General features: G+C 42.4%; 1 protein-coding gene across 2 annotated transcripts in view; it reads right to left on the reverse strand.

Annotated features, from left to right (window-relative positions):
- Positions 1 to 20,018, reverse strand: part of SNCAIP (synuclein alpha interacting protein) — a 129,545-nt gene that overhangs the window by 13,324 nt on the left and 96,203 nt on the right. For both annotated transcript variants that reach the window (XM_035099666.3, XM_060280139.2), the window contains exons 6-9: positions 15,807 to 15,920; positions 11,152 to 11,277; positions 8,126 to 8,295; positions 682 to 774 (exon numbers count right to left, since the gene is read on the reverse strand). In XM_035099666.3, coding sequence (XP_034955557.3) covers positions 682 to 774; positions 8,126 to 8,295; positions 11,152 to 11,277; positions 15,807 to 15,920 — 503 coding nt within the window. The remainder of the gene's footprint in view (positions 1 to 681; positions 775 to 8,125; positions 8,296 to 11,151; positions 11,278 to 15,806; positions 15,921 to 20,018) is intronic.

The raw sequence follows: 20,018 nt of genomic DNA on the forward strand, positions 1-20,018 counted from the left end.
TTTGTTCAAGGCAGAACTCTGATGCTCCATTCAAAGCCTATTATTTCAGGCTAACTTCCATCTAAATGGAGGTGCTTAAGGGGTGCTCATTAACTGAATTTACTTCCATGCCTTTGCCCAATACTGCTCCTAATGGTCTGGCCCAACTCACACATGGGAAGCCTGCAGCAATGTTCATTCAGCTGAAGTCGAGTAACTGAGGTTAAAACATTGAAATGTACAATTCTATCTCTGCTTCTGGTGCTGTCCATTTACATTAAGACAGTGAAGACAAATCGCCTTTACAGTACATGAACAGCAGCCTGCCTCTTTTGCCAGCAAAAAAGAGAGAGAGCCTTTTCATGAATTACTGGGAGTGTAAGATTACTGTAAGCCACCATAAGGTGAGGTTGTGGAAGTTCACAAGATGTTTCCTGTGATGTCTATGAGTCATCTTAAAGTTCCACGATAAATCAAACTGAAAAATGTAGGAAAGTTAATTCCATTTAAACTCGCAGAGTCCAGTATTCACACCTGCCAAATTAAAAAGGTATGGATTTCCATCATGTGACATTTTGCTTTTTAGTCTTCCACAGCAAGAACGATTGGACCTTTAGCTGGAGCGTGACCTTCTCTTGCAATAACCATGAAAAGAGTCCAGTTGGAAGTACATTGGAATTCTATTCCAGTACGCCTAGTTACCTTGGGGATGTTGGCAGTGACATGCCCTCTGATCTCTGTGTTTCTAGAAGCTGCTGGAGTTGGTTCTGTAATGTCACACGTTCTACCGTCTGCCTATAAGGGAATATTAAATTGTTAAGCCCACTTCTTCCTTGAGAGAAAAGCTGTTAGTGGATGCGGCAAGAGAGAAATGATAGTTTTCACTCAACATCACTTTGAGGCGAAAGCCTCTGTACATTTATAATTTAAGAGTTGCACACACAGAGTGCATACAAATACTGAAATGCACAAAGGAGGTCTCTGTTCCGCAAATTGCTTCTAATCCCTGTGGAAACGCTGTGATCACTCTATTGTACCTTCTGAATGCTGCCTGCCTTGTATACATTATTTATTGCTGGTAGTGGATCTGGTGTAAGTGGCAAGATTAGAATCCTAAGAAGCAGTTGCTGGAGCTGTGGGACCCACAACAATTAGCTTACCTGTGTCCAATTAAAACTGAACTCTCAGCAAACTTGAAATTAGTTCAATCTTGCCTGTGACTGGGGAGGAAAATTGGCTCAAGTTACCTCCCAAAGTTTCTCCTGAAAAGTGCTAGCTGCTTGGTAGAGCAAATGATACCATACAAAAGTTAAGGATAGCTGAGGGTTGTGGATCAGAGCTAAATGGAGCAGAGCAGTATATTTTATACCGAAGGATGGAGTGCAGAGATACCACAAAGGTTGCAGGTTCGATCCCTGTAAGAGACAGCTGCATATCAGTGCATTGCAGGGGGTTGGACCAGATCAGGCTTTCCCAAACTTTGATCTCCAACTGCTGTTGGACTACAACTCCCATCATCATTCTCCAGCTTAGCAGGACCCCCAGGGGTCAGGGATGAAGGGAATTGTAGTCCAAAAACAGCTGGAGACCCAAGTTTGGGAAACCCTGGACTAGATGATCCTCAGGGTTCCTTCCAGCTCTGTTATTCTACGATTGTGTAGAATGCATATGCACTTTTAAATGGGTTCTCTTCTGTCTATTATTCCACATGATTAATGTTTGCAATGACTCATTCATACTTTCTTAAATAATAAACACAATCAAATAAAAATAATATCAATTTAAAAACTAATGTGTCCTGAGGCTAGATTTTCATTTGGTGGTTTAGATCAGGCATCCCCAAACTTCGGCCCTCCAGATGTTTTGGCCTACAACTCCCATGATCCCTAGCTAATAGGACCAGTGGTCAGGGATGATGGGAATTGTAGTCCAAAACATCTGGAGGGCCTAAGTTTGGGGGTGCCTGGTTTAGATGGTTCACTCAAGCTTTGGTGGGTCCTAGTGTAGATCTACTTTAGTCACAGCCACTTGAGGAGACAGAGCAGTGTAGCCAAAGATAAATTGCCTGGGTTTTCAAGCCATCTAAATAGAATCCAACCTCTGCTCACTTGTCTGCTTTATTTCACCTCTCTCTACCCATTTCAACTGCACCAGAGATTCCAGCAACATCTCGAGGGCACCCCATTGGCCTCCTGAACTATAGTTTTGCTGGACAGGTAGTAAATGAGGTGGTTGATCGCAATAACACCACAGCCCCGTTTAGAAACACCACTCAGGCATTGATACAAAGTAAAGGGGCCATATGACTAGCCCTGCCCTGACACCATCCATTGTAGGTTGCCCCACTTCTTGGCATGCAGGACAACATCTGCACCAGGGGAGCCTTTGTCAAAAGCTCTTTTGACCACCAGATCCTGGGGCACAGAATGGGTGTGATGTACAAGCTTTGCTTGCAGAGATCGTTCTAGGGGGCAAACTAGAAGAAGGCTGTTGTCTCGATTATGTTCTTCCCCAGAAGTTAGACTCTGGGTTTAAGTCAGCACGTCTCATGTTATTAGTTAATCTCTGTATCAGGGAAAAAAACAAACATGTACGTTGCCCCTTGTGAATTGTGATGAATTTAGTCTGTTGCAAGTTCAGGGTTTTGGAAAGCCTCTGCTCTCATCAGCTTTCTGTGCTGTGTAACTCACGGGGGGGGGGTTTTATTGGGTCTCTCCTAACAAGTTACAGTGCACACATTTTCCCCAACACTGATATTATCTCCATGTAGGGAAAATGTCATGAGGGACACAGCTGTCTCTACATCAGCAGAGGGCAAGGAATCAACAGCTCTTTCCCACCATGAATTCTGCGTCTTCCCTCTCCGTTATACCCTAGCTAATGTTTACTTTTGTAAGAGTAAATTTCTAAATTTCCCCAGCAGTGATTTATTTCCCCATTTAAAACCATGTGGCAATGCTAGCAAGCATGCAAAAACACAGCCACCTCCTCATTGCTGCTTTCACTTTCAGAATGACTTCCTTTTAAAAAAATATATAGCAGAACAAAACTGACAGCGCAAGTCCAACTGTGGGATATTTAACTGGATAATTTCCTGGCTCAAAGGACATTAGATTATTAACTCACTTCTCAATTCTAGAGCTTTGGAACTGACAAAGTCGGAGCCAGAAACCATCCACATGACTTCAGCCTCTTTGCAAGGCTGTGTTTGCTGTATTCACAAAAAGCAAATGCTCATATTGGCACAGTAAAGGATCTGGAAAATGCAAAAGTATTTTAGGTGGGACACCAATATGCTATTTTGTAGAAACCAGATGCACTTTATAAAGATCTTCCCTTCCTTCAATTTTCCCTCTTCCTTCCTCCCGCCTACATGTTTCCTTACACTATTTTAAAAATCGCTCCCACCTTCTGTCAGCATTGGCTTGTAACGCAAAGATCCAAGATTTTGCAGATTTTGACCTCTTATTTCCATTTCTTATTCCTGACCGTTGCTGGTCTACCTGTTTCACTTTCCCTTCATCATTTCCCTTCTCATGCTCTAGTGCCTTGGCCAGGAACCAGAGCTGCCTCTAGTGCAAATGAGTTCTCCATAAAGTTCATTTATACGAAACAGCTGGATGTATCTTTATACCGAGTGACACACAAATCACACAGAAAACATCGCAACCTGGATTTGAACAATGTCCGGGGATTGCATTTATAACAATGTTAGAAATACTGTTGTACCTTGGTTGACGAACACTTTGCGACTCGAACGTTTTGGCTCCCGAACACCACAAACCTGGAAGTGAGTGTTCCGATTTGCGAATGTTCTTTGGAACGCAGACGTCCAACATGGCTTCCGCAGCTTCTGATTGGCTGCAGGAGCTTTCTGCAGCCAATCGGAAGCCGCGCCTTGATTCCCGAACGTTTTAGAAGCCGAATGGACTTCCGGAACGGATTCCATTCGACTTCCAAGGTACTACTGTAAAGATTATTTTTCTTGTATTAATATGAACAGTCATCAAAATGTCAGTGCTGTCTTAAAGTAAAGTTGGATTTTTAAGTGGAGGGGGGAAAGTCACCCTGTTTGTCTATGTACTCCCAATATCAGTACATATGTACAACTATATATAACTATGCTCTTTCAGAACCAGCCAGTTGCCAACCTTGTCTTCCTGGGCAAGGTTCTTGAGTGGCTGGTCATAAATAAGATTCAGGTGCTCTTAGAGGAAACTGGTTTTCTAGATTCATATCAATTGGAGTTCATATCAATTGGAGAAGATTTTCAATTGGAGAAGGTTTTCTAGATTCATATCAATTGGAGAAGATCAGTCTACATCCCAATTCCAAAGAAGGGCAGTGCCAAAGAATGCTCCAACTACCGCACAATTGCGCTCATTTCACACGCTAGCAAGGTTATGCTTAAAATTCTACAAGGCAGGCTTAGGCAGTATGTGGACCGAGAACTCCCAGAAGTGCAAGCTGGATTTCGAAAGGGCAGAGGAACCAGAGACCAAATAGCAAACATGCGCTGGATTATGGAGAAAGCTAGAGAGTTCCAGAAAAACGTCTACTTCTGCTTCATTGACTATGCAAAAGCCTTTGACTGTGTCGACCACAGCAAACTATGGCAAGTTCTTAAAGAAATGGGAGTGCCTGATCACCTCATCTGTCTCCTGAGAAATCTCTATGTGGGACAAGAAGCTACAGTTAGAACTGGATATGGAACAACTGAGTGGTTCAAAATTGGGAAAGGAGTACGACAAGGTTGTATATTGTCTCCCTGCTTATTTAACTTATATGCAGAATTCATCATGCGAAAGGCTGGACTAGATGAATCCCAAACTGGAATTAAGATTGCCGGAAGAAATATCAACAACCTCAGATATGCAGATGACACAAACTTGATGGCAGAAAGCGAGGAGGAATTAAAGAACCTTTTAATGAGGGTGAAAGAGGAGAGCGCAAAATATGGTCTGAAGCTCAACATCAAAAAAACCAAGATCATGGCCACTGGTCCCATCACCTCCTGGCAAATAGAAGGGGAAGAAATGGAGGCAGTGAGAGATTTTACTTTTTTGGGCTCCTTGATCACTGCAGATGGTGACAGCAGTCACGAAATTAAAAGACGCCTGCTTCTTGGGAGAAAAGCAATGACAAACCTAGACAGCATCTTAAAAAGCAGAGACATCACCTTGCCTACAAAGGTCCGTATAGTTAAAGCTATGGTTTTCCCAGTAGTGATGTATGGAAGTGAGAGCTGGACCATAAAGAAGGCTGATCGCCAAGGAATTGATGCTTTTGAATTATGGTGCTGGAGGAGACTCTTGAGAGTCCCATGGACTGCAAGAAGATCAAACCTATCCATTCTTAAGGAAATCAGCCCTGAGTGCTCCCTGGAAGGACAGGTGGTCAATACTTTGACCACCTCATGAGAAGAGAAGAATCCTTGGAAAAGACCCTGATGTTGGGAAAGATTGAGGGCACTAGGAGAAGGGGACGTCAGAGGACAAGATGGTTGGACAGTGTTCTCGAAGCTACGAACATGAGTTTGACCAAACTGCGGGGGGCAGTGCAGGACAGGAGTGCCTGGCGTGCTATGGTCCATGGGGTCACGAAGAGTCGGACACGACTAAACGACTAAACAACAACAACAACAACAATCAATTGGAGTTTAGGACCTATTTTGGCACAGAAACTGCTTTGGTCACCCTGTATGTTGACCTATGTCGAGAGAGAAACTGGGGGGAATGTGTCCTTGTTAATTCTCCTTGACTTCTCACTGGCTTCCAATGCCATTGACCATAATATCCTTCTGGAGTTAGGGTGGGTGGCACCACTTTGTGGTGGTTCAGGTCCTACTTGGATGGTCGTTTCTGGAGGGTGGTGATTGAAAAGTGCTCCTTGGCTCTGTGCAGCATTCAGTGTGGGGTTCCTCAGTTTTATACCCCATGCTGTTTGACATCGACAGGTAACAGCTGAGTGGGGTCACCCAGAGCTTTGGAATATGTTGTCAGCAATATGCTGATGACACGCAGATGTACTTCTCCTTTACATTTCCAGGTGAGAAAGTGGATGTGCTGGCCCGTTGTCTTTCCTTAGTAATGGACTGAATGAGAGCCAATAAACTGAAGCTCAATCCAGATAAGATTGAGGCACCATTAGTGGGCGGTTCCCTAGACCAGTTGGATAGGAGGCTGCCTGCTCTTGATGGGATTGCACTCCTTCTGAAGGAGTGGCTATGCAGCTTGAGGGTACTTTTCGATCCCCTGCTGTTGCTTGAGACTCAGGTGGACTCAGTAGAATGGAGTGTCTTCCATCAGCCCAGCTACACCCCTAATCAGGACAGGGATAGCTTAACTTCTGTTGCTTATGCTTTGGAAACCTCTAGGTTAGATTACTGCAATGCATTCTCTGTAGGGCCATCTCAAAGATGACTCAGAAACTTCAGCTGGTGGCGAATTCAGCGGCAAGATTGCTCAAAGGGGCAAAATGGTTTGAGCTTATAATTCCAATCCTGGCCTGACTGCACTGGCTGCCAATTAGTTTCTGGGGCCAATTCAAAGTGCTGTTTTTTGACCCGTAAGGTCTTAAGCAGCTCAGGACCATAATACATACCTTTAAGTGCCAGGCAAAAACATTTTCCTCCTCCCAGGCCTCTAGCTAATTAAACAATCTACGGCCTTTTAAATTGTGAGCAGGGGGTTGTTGTTCTTGTTATCATGGTATGTATTTTTGTGGGTTTTTGTAATATTGCAAAGCGCCCTGTGATTTTCAGAGGGAGGGTGGCGTAGACATTTGATATATAACTAAATAATTTATCCAGGACCAGCACTATTCTCCTTTTTGACAGCAGACTTTTTGTTCTGGCTGGGATGCCCCCCCACTTCTTGTTTGCCTAGTTGCAGCAGCTACATTAGCCGTTGGAAGTGCCTGCTGGTCTAAACTGCTTCTTTAGAAAGGAGCACAGCTGGACTTGTGAAAACCAGCCCATGGCAATTCAGTGTGAGAGAAAATAACCTGTAGGTCTCTTACATTTAGCACTTAGCTACTGTTCAGTCTGAATGTTGGGAGTGCGATGCCAGACCCTCGAGAAAAAGCTTTTACACTCAGAACAATAGGCAAGTGGTTAGTCATGAGCCTGAAAATGTTTTAAACTTTAATTTCCCACATAGGCAGCGGAATGGCAGATGAAAGGAGAGCCACAGACATTTGATGTATAAATGGATAAAACGGGGGAAATAAAACAAGGCTGCCAATCGTACCACTTACCTGTGAGAAAGCCCCATTGAACTCAAGCTCCATTTTACCGCTTATACAAGGAATGTACTTTCATTATGCCCCCAGGTGTCACAAGGTGAACGTAAGGTAAAGTTTAAAGGGGAATATGCAATGCACAGCAGACAATTTATTTTAACAGGATGCATCTTCTTTTCCAGGGTTTCCCAAACCTCGAGTTTCCAGCTGTTTTTAGACTTCAATTCCCATTATGCCTGACCACCAGGGGCATAGGAAGGGAGGGCGGAGGGGGCAGGCCACCTCGGGTGCCACTCTGGGAGGGGTGACAAGATGGCCCCTGCCTCCCCAGCTCTCTCTCGCTGTCTGTACGGGCTGCCTCTTGCAAGGCAACCGTACGGGCTGCCGTGCATGCACAGTCTGTATGGATTGCGCATGTGTGGCATCCCGTACGGACTACACATGTGTGGCATTCCATACGGTCGCCGCACATGCGCAGTCCATACGGGATGCCGCTTGCACGACATCCGTGAGGGCTGCCGGACATGCACACTCTATATGGGATGCCGCTTATGCGGCAGCCCATACAGTCGTCGTGCAAGCGGCAGCCAATATGGTCACCGCACACGAGCAGCAGCCCATGCAGAGTGCGCATGTGCGGCATTCCGTGCGCACGCGCGGGATGCTACACATGCGTAGTCCGTTCGGGCTGCGCCGCCCCGGGTGCCGGAGAGGGTTCTTCCGCCACTGCTGACCACTGGTGCTGCTAGCCAAGGAGGGTGGGAGTTGTAGACAACTAGAAATCCAAATTTGGGAAACCCTGTTCTATTCAAATGGTACATTCACCAGCACCTGGATATGTTGACAGAACTTTTTTTTTAAAAAAAAACCAGCTAGAATCCCACTATTATGAATGAAAACTTACTCTTTCAGTTGTTTCGTTAACTTCACAACCTGGGATGCCAACGACATGCACGTCTCCACCACAACCAGGTAACGTGAGCACATGGTGTGCCCCTGGCGCTCAGCACTTTGGGAAGGTTTTTCTCCAGCATGGTTTTGCATAGTGACATTTGCTCCATATTCAACCAGAGTCTAAAATATATACATGTATAGGTCAATTAGTAGGAGCTAGGTTCATCATAGGCAGAAGGGAAGTTCCTCAACGCTAAGAGCAAACAGAACCCACTCCCATGATATATGGCAACAGGGACTAGACTAGATGGGTTTTAAAAAGGGCTATGCATAACACTGGCAGCCAAGACATGTGAAATACTGGGGAAGACGAGATGCTCTGATTAAAAGAATGGTATATTAAGCTTTGGGACTGAGAGAAGCTGAATCAAATCACCTCGTATATAAGGGAAAAGAAATATAAATAGATTTGAGGAAGAATAGAAGTCTTTTTCACACGCAAAACCCAGTACTAAAACTGGCAACCCTTTTCCTGTTTTACAAGCAGTGAGTAGTTCGTTGTAAACATATTGTTGGTCTGATTGTGAACTTGCAAATTTTGTACACTTACGTTTATGGATAACATTTATAGTTATTGAATTATTTTTTAAAGGAAATTATGGACCTGTACTGAAATGTTATTGATTATATGACTGTCTATATGTCTACATTTTAAATCAATAATTTTTTTTTTAGGATTATACAAATTAATTGATGAGGAGATGCTATTTTGGGGACCTGGCAGTTGCTGTGGGAGCAGCCGTCCAATCCTGCTACTGCCAGCCAGAGGGCTGGACTGATTCCTACATTTCATTTCTCCACCACCACAAACCCTTACTTAATGTAGTGTACAAATGGCTGAAATTATGCTATCCTAATTAGCAGTCATATCAGATTTTGATTCTGTGCTAGTTCAGATGGTTTGCTCATGTGATAAGCACAGGACTCGATAAATCTGGTGCCACTGTAGATACTGCAACTAAATTATTAATTATGCAACGAAATATCTGGAGTGCAATCTGCTCTGTGGGTAGCTTTAAAAATTCCAAAAACATAATCTTGCAGAATGACTTAAATTTGGGATCCATGGAAACTTGATCACCTGAAGGTGTTTGTTTTCTTAAAGACTCTGAGCTGCCTGCATGACTGAGCAGTGCAGATAGTTAATCAACAAAAATATATTATTGTTTCCCCTCCTGTGCTTTGCAATTTCTGCTCATAATTAGATGACTAAGTTTTTGCTGCCGTGTTTGTCTGGTGCCACTATTATTATGGGTTACAGAATTGCAGAATAAACAATGGGTAGGTGGTTAAGATGAAATTAAAGATCTCACATGTCACCACATTCCTGGAACATTTTTGGATCCTCCCAAATGCAGAGGGGAGAGAATATGCAAATGTCCAAAGTATGAAGCCACACTCATATTTCCCCTGTAGAGAAATGTGCGAGTTCTCCCTGCATCTAGAGCAAGGGCTGGAAAGCTCCAGGCCCCTGGACTCTCTCCAAGCCACATCCCCTCTTCAGAGACTATGCATTTTGCAGGCCCTGTTCTACGCCCTCCTTATTTGCTTGGGTGGAATGTGTCTTGGTGGAATGAGTCTCTGAATTGTGATTATGTCTCTTCTTGCCTGGGTGGAGGTCTGTGTGCATCTCCAAATGACCGGGGGGGTGGGGAGCTACAGACGGAAGGAGGAATAAGTGAAAATCATGGTCCCCCCTCCATTCAATGTGCTTATATGATGTATGTGGTTTTTTATTTCACTGCTTTGTAACCCGCCCAGAGATTCAAACTCTTAAAAGTACAATGAATGACATCATAATGATGCTAAATCATGGTTTAGTGCAGGCACCCCCAAACTGCGGCCCTCCAGATGTTTTGGCCTACAACTCCCATGATCCCTAGCTAACAGGACCAGTGGTCCGGGATGATGGGGATTGCAGTTCAAAACATCTGGAGGGCTGAACTTTGGGGATGCCTGGTTTAGTGTTATGGGCAAGACCCCAAGCAAAGCCTCCAGCTCACACATCTCCTCCTTCTCATCTCACACGGCCGGGAGATAAACTTCTGCAGCGTTAAGTTTTACTTCCCACAAAATCCTGGATTGTTGTTGCATATGAACCAGAAGCTGCAGTTTATCACAAACTTCAGTCAGTTTCAAGACAAGCCAGCTTCGGGCAGGGGAGGGGTGCAGCTCAGCTGCTGCACCCCTGGTCCCCTTGCTGAATGGCCGCTTGGGCAGTCTTGGGGGTGGGATACATCTGCCAAGGGCCGTGTTGGCCAGCTGGGTTCCCCCCTACAAGGGCAGGCAGGCAGTGAAGTATGGCCCCGGTTTGTGCTCAACAGCAAGCCAGGAACTGGAAAGTGAAGCTAAACACTGGTCACATGGGTGCAGGTGAGAAGAAGGGAAAGCACATGAGCCTGAGGTTTTGCTCATGCACGCAACACTAAACCATTTAAAAAGTATATATGAATGGGGCTAGCGTCTTCTGATATAACTGATCTTCTGTTTCCATGTAACAGGCTAGTATGTTTTGGGGTGTTCTTTTTGGTTTTAAATACCTTTATTGTACATCAGAATCTATAAACATACAATGCAATACATATATCAAACAGTACAATGCACATACATTTCCTATATACATACCCAACATGAACACACCCACAGTGAATTGACTTCCAACCAATCTCGTTGTGCTAGTTTACATTTATTTAATCTGTACGCATTTCATTTTGGATGTTCTATTCTTCCAAATATTTTCCAAGCGAAGTTCGTTATATTTTCTTTATTTTCTAGATTCATTCACTGTCTGTCATGAGATCTACCTTCTCCACATAGTTTTTAAGGTATTCTTTAAATATAGTGCCAACCCCATTGTTGCATCTCCAGCATATGTCGTATCGTATAGTGGTTAGCACTCTGCATTGTGTAATGGGCTACTATGGATCTTTCACTTAGAACAACTGTCTGAAATAAATGTAGATTATTATTATTTACCTGTATACATCCCAGATACCCATGCTGGGCAGCTACATGGACCGCACTGTTGCCATCCTGATCAACTTCATCTAAAGAAATCCCTTGTTCTTGCATAAACTGAAGTAGCCACAGAAGGATTTTCTCCTACACACACATAGAGAGAAAAAGATTTAAAAATAAAATAAAATTGAAAGGTAGCTGCCATCTTCTTCTCTGTTGAAGGTATTTATAATTATGGAATATGTTCCAAGTCTTAAGATACATTTACATAACAGCTGCACCGCAGAATCTAACAGAGGAACTGCCTTAGGTATCCTTACTTATCCCATTTTAGATGCTGCTCAGATTACTTTGAGCTTTAGTAAGATCCTTAAGCATTCTCATTCTGCAATTGTAAACTCAATTAGTTAGGAGTAATCCCCACTGAATTACTTCTAAGCAAACATGCAAAGGTTTGGGCTTCATATATTAAGTATACACAAAATATTGGTACAGGTAGGCAATATTTGTAGATAAAAAATTGCTGATTGAAATGTCCTTCCTTCCTTCCTTCCTTCCTTCCTTCCTTCCTTCCTTCCTTCCTTCCTTCCTTCCTTCCTTCCTTCCTTCCTTCCTTCCTTCTTTTTTGTCCAGCATTTGGGTGAGAAAATGAAATGATTGAAAGTGCCAGGGCAAGTGATGAATAAGGGACTGGTGAAGAGCTGGCTGACAAAAAATCACCACAATGTATTGGAGAGTTGCAGTTTTTGAGGGCTACCTCATGGAGCAGATCTTAGATATTGACTTCTCAAAAGAATATTGGCCATTTTTTCAATAGGGAGTCCTCAAAATTCTGCAGCCCTCCCATAAGCTACTGCAATACTCTGTCCCTCAGTATTATCCCCTTTCTGTGTCTTCTATATTTTTACTGTATTGCATTTTCTGTGTTTTTGATCCCCACTTCCACCACGGTTTATTTTGTTTAATTTTGGTTCCGGAAGAATTCTATGATTTGCATTTTAAAATTAAATAAATTTAAATTTAAAACAAACATGTTAAAACACACACAGCAAGTTCTCAGGCAGCTGTTAAACTCCAGAAATGTCAAATATAGAAAAGTATTGATTCTCAATTGGTTTCAATATGCTAGAAATATATTTTAAGCTACTTATTTTTCATTGGGATGATCTGGACAAAATGTGATAGTTTAGAGTGCATTGCTAACGAAGTCCTATGGGGCTTACTCCCAGGTAAGAGGGGTTAGGCTAGCAGACTTTCTGTTACAAGAATGAGCCTCAGCAAATCTTGCTTTCCTCACTCCTTTGGCATGACTTTAAGGAGATTAACCAAAGTTTAGCGTGTTGCCCAAGCTCTAAACTGTGGACATTGTTAACAATGATGAGTTGGAAAAAGTCAACTTAAAAACCATGGTTTAACACTGTACACAAAACGGGCCATTATGTGTGCATTCTCACATAAGCCACAAATTGGCAAAAGCAATCAGTGAATCAGGTGAAAACAGGCAGCTATTTGGACAGCCTTATGGGGCAACTATTTTCCCCCCCCCTAATATGAGATGCACGTTGTTGTTGTTTAGTCATTTAATCGCGTCCGACTCTTCGTGACCCCATGGACCAGAGCACGCCAGGCACTCCTGTCTTCCACTGCCTCCCGCAGCTTGGTCAAACTCATGTTGGTAGCTTCGAAAACACTGTCCAACCATCTCGTCCTCTGTCGTCCCCTTCTCCTTGTGCCGTCCATCTTTCCCAATATCAGGGTCTTTTCCAGGGAGTCTTCTCTTCTCATGAGGTGGTCAAAGTATTGGAGCCTCAGCTTCACGATCTGTCCTTCCAGTGAGCACTCAGGGCTGATTTAAGAATGGATAGTTTTGATCTTCTTGCAGTCCATGGGACTCTCAAGAGTCTCCTCCAGCACCGTAATTCAAAAGCATCAATTCTTCAGCGACCAGCCTTCTTTATGGTCTAGCTCTCACTTCCATACATCACTACTGGGAAAACCATAGCTTTAACTATACGGACCTTTGTCGGGAAGGTGCACATTAATGAGAATGAAAAAAAATGTTATCCCTCTAACCCCTCTGCATGAATTCTATGAAAGGAACTTGGTTAATGTTGTCATCATTATAGCAGTTAAACTAAAGGCAACAACTGCTATGGGGAAGAAATGAAGATAGCTACAAATGTAACACTGGTTGCAACATTGAGTTGGTTAATTGATTTAAAACATTTTATGAACTAAAAAGTGTATCCTCATTCAGGCAGATTTCTTTCATTCTATTTTTGTAACATTTTATTATAGCACAACTACTGAGTGCCATTTTTGGAGATTCCTTTTCTCCTGTGTGAGAGAGAAGGCACAATGCCTCTTCCAAGATGTTATCAACTGCAATGCAGTCTTGCATTATCTAAAAAAAGGAAATAATATACCTTTTAAAAATGTGTGTCTCCCCCCCCCCCACAGGCCAATTTACAATGCAATTTTAAGCATGTCTACTCAGAAGTAAGGCCTTTTGAACTCCAGGGCAAGTGCTTCTTGAATTCCAGCCTTAATTGATTTATTGATGAATTTATTGACTAAAACTCATCAACTATCTTTAACTGAATGGCATGCCTAATATATATAAAACCAACACTCACTGGGGATTTTGAATTAATCACTCCATCTCACAAAGAGGTCAGGTGGTTCTTGCTAACACATATGTCACCCAAAGAGAGACACAGAAAAACAAGAGGGAGGTGGCAGCATGTTCAGGGGAACCCCAAAGACAGCAGCAGTAATTTTTAAAAAGCCTTGTTAAAACCCCAAGGAGGTGTGTGTGTGGAGTTTCCCCACAGTCAACTGAGCATGCTCAATAATAACCAAAGGATGTTCTATGCTAACTGAGAAAGGGAAGGCTGGGGGAAAGAGGGGAATTCAGTGTCCTAGAGGAGAACATGGTTAATTGCCTGGAACTCTGAACAGGAACACATCTGTTAGAAGCAGACCCTCCAAGTGCCCTTATTTTCCAGGGACAGTCCTGGATTTACAGAATCTGTCCTGGTTCCTGATTTGACCCCGGAATGTCCCACTTTTTCTGAGGACGTCACAGTTTTCATCGGAGAAATGTTGGAAGGTGAGGCTGCATTGCAACATTTTGCTGTAGGTTTGAGTTGTACAGTGGTACCTCGACTTACGAATGACTCGACAACCAAATTTTTCGACTTACGAGTGGGGCAAATGGCCGCATGCTTACGAATTTCTCAACATCTGAACGGAAACCGCGGTGGTTTTAGATAGGGTTTTTTTGACTTGCGGATTTTTATATGGGGTTGCTTCGACTCACGAATTTTTCCGTTTCTGATGCATTCCTATGGGAAATCGCGTTTCCAATGGTGCTTTTCGACTTACGAATTTTTCGACCTATGAAGGTGCCTTTGGAACGGATTAAATTCGTAAGTCAAGGCACCATTGTATACGAAAAATACTCAAGTTCCAAACATGACAAACTTTGCCCTGTTGGGGTCAATATGTATTTTGAAAGTCTGCTTGTTTGGCAGAAAGTTCAAGTAGAAAATAAACAGGGCTGGTTTTTTTGTTTTTTGTTTTTTAAAAGTATTAAGTGAATTCAGAGTCTAGAGATACACACATTCTTGGATACATGCTTGATCCCCATCTCTTCCTGATCTCACACTTGGCAACAACTCAGTTGGCTCATTTACCATTTTTTCGGTTCAAGGATATTTCTGAAGACAGACTTGGAACTGAGGCAGGGCAAGTTTTTCTCAAGAATAAAACATCCTGTACGAGCATTGTAGGACAACATCGGCATCAATGGGCCTATTCTTTGGGTGCTTTTTTTCTCATGCCTTCCCCAGCATAGGAAGTATTTACTTAAAAAACAGGTACCATATGTGCCAAGTGCTAGAGGAAATAATTGTGCGTTGAATCCATTCAAAAACACTTCTTCTTTATAAAAATATTTCCCTTGCATTGCAGCCAAGTCTGGTGTTTACATGGGCTATCTTTTGCATGAGCAACTTTGCATAAGATGGAAAGTGTCTTGCAAATGCATGTATGTTAAAATTACTCAATATTTGTTTCTAAAGTTCCCAATACTTGAAAAAATAATATTTTTTTGGGGGGGGGGAATGCAATTCCTCTCAGTGTATTAAAAAAAACCCTTATCTATGACTGGCACAGGCCACATTTCAAAATTTCACTTTTTATGGATAAGGGTAAAAAATAACTTATTGTATGGGCAACCTGAGTGAATTATCTTTTATTCATTCATTCATTGCTTTTCATAAAAAGGCAATATAAAACACATAATCACAAACAACTAATAAAAGAACAAGACTAATGAAATCCATAGAACCAACACATAATTTTGGTCTCAATGAGATAATACATTATTCAGCAAATCATAGGTCTCAAAGAGGACCTTAAAACAACACTGGCCATTTTTGTGAAGGTCTGGATGAAAAGATACATGTTAAGTAATTGGCAAAATGGGAAAAACAAAGACAATGCATCATTAGAGACAAAGAGGGTGCCACAACTGAGAAGGCCCTAGTTTGGATCATCATCACCCCTCTGACATTGCCTGAAGGCTATAAGAAATGTCCCTTCCAGGGATCTCAATGGTCAGACTAACACACATTGCATTAAAACAAGAATTCAAAATGTAACTGTACCTGCCCATAGCAACCTGCATAGTGAATAAGGCTTGGGTGGTCTTTTGAGCAACTTAATTCTGCAATGGCTTCTGTTTCACTCACCATCCATCTCACACACTCCAGCTGGCCATTCTAAGGAGAAGAAAATGAAGATGTAAATTTTTTTGTACATTTATACTTAATTTTAAATCTTTTTGTGTGTATGTGCATGGGAAACATATTTTCTATTGAACATTGTAATAGCAGGGATTGTAGGCCTATTTGCAGGCACTGGAATTCACAGGTCATTTCTGAAACACAATTTTTATTTAGTTCTATGGGGCTTAAATATAAAAACAGTCTTGAATACAGCAGCAGTGTTTGCTTAATGACGTCCCTTCTGAAATTCCTATAAATCCTGCATACAGTGGAACCTCGGTTTATGAACACCTCGGTTTATGAATTTTCGGTTTACGAACGCCACGGACCCATCTGGAACGGATTAATTCACTTTCCATTACTTTCAATGGGAAAGTTCGCTTCCGTTTATGAACGCTTCAGTTTATGAACAGACTTCCGGAACCAATTACACCCATGCTTCGGGTTAAGTACACTTCAGGTTGAGTACTCCGCGGACCCGTCTGGAACGGATTAATCCACTTTCCATTACTTTCAATGGGAAAGTTCACTTCAGTTTATGAACAGACTTCTGGAACCAATTGTGTTCATAAATCGAGGTACCACTGTATATCCCTTTGCAAATACCTGTTTATTTCATATTCACCCCATTCATAATCTATTGTCATCTATTCTCTCATCTACATTTCATATGATTTCTTTTTTTATTTAAAAAAATCCCTATTTTAGTTTTTTTTATTAAAAAGTTGCCTTTCAGGACGGAGTCCCGTCAGGATGGCTTATAGAACACCATAAGACGTAAAAATCCTCACATAGTTTTATGTATCAAAAATGCTCACATAGTTTTAAAAATGTAGATGAGAGAACAGAACACAGAACAGAGAGGCAGATGCACTGATATTATAAATAAATTTGAATAACACAATTAACAACACGGTGCAATCGAATACACCTCCACTTAGAAATTCAATCAGGCTTACTCCTAGGTAAGTGAATATAGATTGGCATCCTTCATTTGTACAGTGATACCTCGACTTACGAATTTAATCCATTCCAAACGGACCTTCGTAAGTCGAAAAATTTGTAAGTAGAAGCCAATGGGAATTTTTTTTAAAAAAAATTTAAGCCAGAAAAATCCTATCTAAACCGCATCCAAAATGGCGGACAGAACTCCATCCGTAACTCGAAACATTAGTAAGTTGAGTTATTCGTAAGTCAAGGTACCACTGTAATCCTAAACACACATAACTAGGAGTAACTTTTGAGTAAGTATACTCTTGCACACCACGCTAATCTCTGAGCCGTATGAGATTACAGGGACTCCTTACCCAGGGTTCAGTTTCCTGGGAATGAGGAACAGCAGAGACTGTGGTGTCTTTATGATATATGGCTTAGTTACACATATAGACAACCTGAGCCTACAATGGAAGTACCCACAGCATTAACACTCCAAGGGGGCCTTGCTTCTCTCATGGCCAAAGCCTTGGATTCCACTAGAGATCAGACTTGAACATACTTCCAAGCTTTTCCTAAAAGGGAGATAAAATTCAAGGAACCTGCCATTCCTATTTTGTGCTTTTTCCAAAACCACTTGCTTTTACCCTGCGAAAGTGGCCCCAGTATTTTGCTTCATTTTCAGAATATCCCAAGAGAAGTTTAACTCCATCATTGTCCTTCCTGTGCACACCACTGTATTTTACAAGGGCACGGCAGTGCTATAAAATGTAGTGTTTTCTTGTATTACAGATTTTCCTGTAGTCTGAACTTTCTTCCAGATGACATTAATTATTTTTGTTTCTGACAGGTTGCCTGCTGTTCTCCACAAGAGGTAAATGTTTACTTTCCCGTGATATTCCAAAGTGGTTTTGATATCTAAGACGTTTCAGCTCTGGCTGTGGCACATTAAAGTAGACACTGCATAAGAAACACCCAGGAGTATCAGCAGCCTTCACATATGTACCTTTCATCTCATTTATCTTCCTTAATACACTCATATTATTACAGCATAATCAACTTGTGCCTCAGGTTTGATTCTGGAAATAAGGGTTTTCAAAACAAAAAACCTGAGTCAGTTAGCATACTGTTGCACCGTGGAATCGTAGTGGAACCCCTTAATGTGTGGATGGGAAATTGTCACAGGTATGTGATAAAACTGATAATCTGTGGTTGCAGTTGAAGCTGCTTGAATGACCTGCTTCTAAAGAATGTTGCTTGGAACATAGCTGGATCTTACAATGGTTTGCTTTGAAAACTTCTCCCAAAACCAAAAATAAAAAGCAGCAGCCAGCGATGGCTTTGTACTCTGCTCAATGGAAACCAACCAGGCAGTGAATGGTCACCAACCAACTCACAGGAGGTCTCTGAAGAAGTGTGCATGCACACGAAAGCTCATACTAATAGCAAACTTAGTTGGTCTCTAAGGTGCTACCGGAAGGAATTTTTTAAATTTTCTGTGGAACCCAGTTCAGCTACTGATTGATTGATTGTGTGCTGACCTTTAAAGCCCTAAACAGCCTCGGTCCAGTATACCTGAAGGAGCGTCTCCACCCCCATCATTCTGCCCGGACACTGAGGTCCAGCGCCAAGGGCCTTCTGGCGGTTCCCTCGCTGCGAGAAGTCAAGTTACAGGGAACCAGGCAGAGGACCTTCTCAGTAGTGACACCCACCCTGTGGAACACCCTCCCATCAGAGGCCAGAGAGATAAACAACTACCTGACATTTAGAAAATATCTAAAGGCAGCCCTGTTTAGGGAAGTTTTTAATCTGTGATATTTGATGTATTTTAATGTTTGTTGGAAGCCGCCCAGAGTGGCAGGGGAAGCCCAGCCAGATGGGCGGGGTATTAATAATAATAATAATAATAATAATAATAATAATAATATATTATTATTATTATTATTATTATTATTATTATTATTACAGTACATTGTTTATTGCTTTCATTTTATGGATCAATGGTCTCATTAGATAATAAAATCAATGTTAAAATGCTGTTTTAGGGGTTGTTTTTAAAAGTCTGGAATGGATTAATCCATTTTCCATTACTTTCTATGGGAAAGTGCGCCTTGGTTTTGGAACACTTTGGTTTTGGAACGGACTTCCAGAAGGGATTAAATTTGAGAACCAAGGTACCACTGTACTCTTATATAGCTGCAGGTTATTACAATAATCCTGCCAGTGTTTTTATCTGTTTACAATTTGTCTGTAAATATTCAATAAACCATTTCCATGGAATCCACTGCCTTCTCTCATGCCCCCCAATGGTTTGCCCCGCTTTGCCCAACGGCCAAGTGAAACTTCTACAGCTGCTGGGTTAAAGCGAGGCGGCTCACCTCAAACGAGGCTGGTCTGGAGTGTCGTGAGAGGGTGGCAAACGACTATTTGATTTAATGACTCGGCTCTGGTATTGGAAGGGAAATCCCTCTTGGCTCTGGCACAAATTCAGACTTGCCCATAGGAAAGATCAACAAATGGGGTTTCAAAAGAATTCCCAGTTGCATTAAGATCTTCAATTAATGGAGAGAATCCATGGCAAAGGAAAGAAGAGAGAAGGATGCTACATATTCTATCCAGAGATGCCTTGCTGCTCCAAAGAACTGCCCTGCACACGTTCCCCCCCCCACGCCAAGAGGTTGGGGAGCTGTGCGCACGGCCGGCCAGCTGGGGGGCGGGCACGCTGCTCCCTGGCTGCTTGGTGGTGGCTGTGGTGAGTGTGCTGTGCGTCTGCCTCCTGGCTGGTTTGCAGCCCATGCTCCTTGGCTGCTTTTATCAGCATATGGTAAAAGGTTGCGAAGATGGGCCGCACTTTAGCTTTTCAGGGTTCAAAATTGGGGGGGAAAGTGTGGCTTATATTTGGGCCAATACGGTAGTAAACCCCTTCTCCGTGAATTTGTGTTATTCTCTTTTGAAAGCCATCTCTGCCTCCCGTGGAAGCAAATTCCATAGTTTAACCATGCGCTGCGTGAGAGCTGGACCATAAAGAAGGCTGATCGCCGAAGAATTGATGCTTTTGAATTATGGTGTTGGAGGAGACTCTTGAGAGTCCCATGGACTGCAAGAAGATCAAACCTATCCATTCTTAAGGAAATCAGCCCTGAGTGCTCCCTGGAAGGA

Source organism: Zootoca vivipara, chromosome 10 (genome assembly GCF_965207765.1).
Source record: "Zootoca vivipara chromosome 10, rZooViv2.hap1.1, whole genome shotgun sequence".
NCBI classification, from domain to species: domain Eukaryota; kingdom Metazoa; phylum Chordata; class Lepidosauria; order Squamata; family Lacertidae; genus Zootoca; species Zootoca vivipara.